This window comes from Dioscorea cayenensis, chromosome 5 (genome assembly GCF_009730915.1).
Source record: "Dioscorea cayenensis subsp. rotundata cultivar TDr96_F1 chromosome 5, TDr96_F1_v2_PseudoChromosome.rev07_lg8_w22 25.fasta, whole genome shotgun sequence".
Taxonomy (NCBI): Eukaryota; Viridiplantae; Streptophyta; class Magnoliopsida; order Dioscoreales; family Dioscoreaceae; genus Dioscorea; species Dioscorea cayenensis.
The window spans coordinates 346423-349988 of NC_052475.1; the positions used below are offsets into that span (position 1 = coordinate 346423).

At 41.4% G+C, this 3566-nt stretch overlaps 1 protein-coding gene across 1 annotated transcript; it reads left to right on the top strand.

Annotated features, from left to right (window-relative positions):
- The first annotated feature begins 451 nt into the window (after positions 1-451).
- Positions 452-3181, top strand: LOC120260549 (G-type lectin S-receptor-like serine/threonine-protein kinase LECRK2). Its single transcript, XM_039268042.1, is given in 2 exon segments — positions 452-1533; positions 1536-3181. Coding segments are annotated over 2 exon segments (2484 nt in total). The 5' UTR covers positions 452-532; the 3' UTR covers positions 3019-3181.
- Positions 3182-3566: the final 385 nt, after the last annotated feature.

Below are 3566 nucleotides of genomic sequence, written 5' to 3' on the forward strand. Positions count from 1 at the left end.
TTTTCAGGTTTCTTCTGTAGTTTGTTAGTCCTTTTTGGGCTTCTTAATAAATTAGCTGCTTTGCAGCTCTTTTAAAAATAAAAATAAAAATAAAAACAAAAACAAAAACAACTCCCCTAAAGACTTAGAGAAAAAGGCTTTTAAAGTGTTTTGACAATTTCCTACACGCCTCTTGTTTTTTTTTCTTTACAATGTGTCATGTTCAATTTTTTATTTTAATAAAACTGTAGTTTATCTACATTTATTCAAAAAAAAAATTTCCACGGCAAAGTGAATACTGCATTTTTTTCACAATGAGCTTGACTATCATGCTACATTGGAGATTTTGTTCATTTAATCAGGTTGGCTACAAGTCAATAACAATTAATGGAAATGTTGCGTCACATCAACAATTGTCTTCTTCCGGGGGCACCCACACGTACTCATTTTCCACAAGAATTAATTTGTTAGATTTGAATCAATCTCACAGCTAATCTTCCTGCAATTCTCATCGATTCCAAGTCACCCACAATCATCATCAATCCAACCAAACATGCTTCTCTTCATGTTCTTTCTTATCCTACAAACGCCAGACTTTCAATCAGCAGCAGCAGCGCCACCACCACCAGCAATAGCAGCACCACTATCACCACCGGAAGCACCAGCAGCACCCACAACAGCACCACCACCAAAAGCACCAGCAGTACGACCACCACCACCACCAAAAGCAGCAGCACCACCACCACCACCACCGCCAGAATCCAATTGCCAAATTAACTTTGACTCCACACTCTCTACAAGCTCCTCATGGCCCTCCCCTTCCGGCAGCTTCGCCTTCGGTTTCTACCCGGAAGGCAGTGGCGCATTGAAAGTCGGAATACAGTTCATAGTGCCATCCAACAAGACAACAGTAATCTGGACATCAAACAGAGATGGTTCACCAGTCTCTGAAAATGCCACCTTAAAGTTTGGAGAAGGAGGTCTCAAACTCCTCCGGGCAACCTCACAAGGAAAAGACCAATATGTTTCCGATTTGGATCAATCATCTTCTTCTTCTGTATACTGTGCTTCCATGCTGGACTCTGGCAACTTCGTCATCTATGACTCCAGCAGCTCTGTTATATGGCAAACATTTGACTACCCAACTGACACACTAATGGTAGGCCAGTTGCTGCGCAACGAAACTGAACTCATCTCAAGCGTCTCTGAAATGAATCATTCCAGTGGGAGGTTTCGGCTTCGAATGCAAACCAATGGAAACCTGATCATGTGTCCTGTGGGTATTGATTATACTGCTGACTATGCCTACTGGGATTCAAACACATACTTGGGGCCATACTTGTACCTGAGCTTATCCGAAGATGGAATCCTCTTCCTTACAGATAACAATCAATCACAGCGTCGAAATTTAACACGAGGTGACCAGAGCTACAACACAAATACCGTTCATCTTGCGAGGCTTGAACCAAATGGAATGCTGCATGTATATATGCCTATGATTTATTGGGGAACACCTCTAATGTTTTGGATACACGACCAAATGATGAGTGCAAAGTGAATGGCATATGTGGGTTCAACAGTTACTGCGCTTTCTCTGGAGGAAAACAGGTGTGCTCGTGTTTTTCTAATTTTGATTATATCGATGCTGAGGATACTCAAGCAGGGTGCAAAAGCAACTTCACTTATAAGTCATGCATCAAAGTTGGTGATAATGATGCATACTATAACACCATGGATGATCTGGAGAATGTCCAGTGGTTGAAACAGCATCTATCTGCCAAGCAAACATTTACAGCAAGCAAAAATGATTGTAGACAATCATGCTTGGATGATTGCCTCTGTGACGCTGCAATATACAATGGAAATGATAATAGTTGCTCCAAACAATCATTCCCTTTGAATTATGGAAAGGAAAACACAAGCACAAGTAATCCAACTTCAACCTTCATCAAGCGAACTGAACGCAGAGACATTGATGTTGTTCCTAGAGTCAAGAAAGAGTTGACTGGTGGACCTCTGATAGTGTTCGTAGGTGTTGTTTCTGGGTTGATCATCTTCATCCTCATCTTTGTTTTCGTCATATTCAAGTGTCAATCAGGAAGGTACAGATTGATATGGAGAAGCAAGGAGCTGTCGTTTTTTGATGAGATTGCACCAAGATCTTTCTCTTACTCTGAGTTATATGAGGCTACCGAAGGTTTCAAGGAAGAGGTAGGGAAGGGAGCCTTTGGTACTGTGTTCAGAGGCACCTTACCGAGCACCGGGAAGTCGGTGGCTGTGAAGAGACTTGAGAAGGTGGTGGAAGAAGGTGAAAGAGAGTTCCAAACAGAGATGAAGGCAATTGGAAGAACACACCATAGAAATCTAGTCCGACTACTCGGCTTCTGCAATGAAGGCTCCAACAGACTTTTAGTGTATGAGTTCATGAGCAATGGATCACTGGCTGACCTCATCTTCAAGCCTGATCATCCAAACAGGCCTCCTTGGAGGGACAGGTTGAGAATTGCATTGGATGTGGCCAGAGGGATTCATTATCTGCATGAGGAGTGTGAAACGCACATCATCCACTGCGACATAAAACCGCAGAACATTCTAATGGATGAGAACTGGACCGCAAAGATATCGGATTTCGGGCTGGCCAAGCTATTGATGCCTACTCAAACAAGAACTTTCACTGGCATCAGAGGAACAAGAGGGTATCTAGCGCCGGATTGGCACCAGAACTTACCTATAACTGTGAAGACAGATGTTTATAGTTTCGGTATTGTGCTGCTAGAGATCTTGTGTTGCAGAAGGAACATGGATTTGGAGGCTGAGGTAGATGAAATCATACTTTCACAATGGGTTTACAATTGTTGTATAGCAGGGGAATTAGAGAAGCTGGTGCTGAATGAAGAAGTAGACATGGTGGAGTTTGAGAGAGTGGTGAAAGTGGCGCTCAGGTGCATCCAAACTGATCCAACTCAACGTCTTTCTATGAAGAATGTGATCATAATGCTTGAGGGGCTTGTAGAAATCTCCTCCCCTCCACATCCATAGCTACTTACTCAATTTTCCTTATAATTAATTAGCCGTTTGTGTTTTGTATCACCATAAGTAGCCTTAATAGAAGTTATTGTGTCGTATCAGTTACCAGAATGAACCACTTATCATGTTTCCTCTACTGCACAACAAGAAAATAAATTATTGTAGGTTATTTATATGAATGTTGTCTTTTGTAAGCTAACATAATCATCCAAAATGGTTAACAAGCTCACTATCATTAATGAATCTCTTTATCAGTAACTCCAAACTGGACGTCAGGTCCCCACATAGTTTCCTGTGAATTGGAAACAATGGAGGGTCAAGTCAACCCATGCATGTTACTTTTAGTATCTCTTTTAAATATACTTGTTCACTGCCCTGCAACACTTGCTTTTTGTCAGCAAAAACACCAGTGCTGATCTCTCCCTTTTTGGGACAAACGAAGTATAACAGAAGATTTAACATAAACAAAGTAGAAAGCAACAAAAACTAGAGACATAATAGTCCACCAGACATGGAACAAATAGAAACAAATATCACAATCCGACTACAATAACTCACAA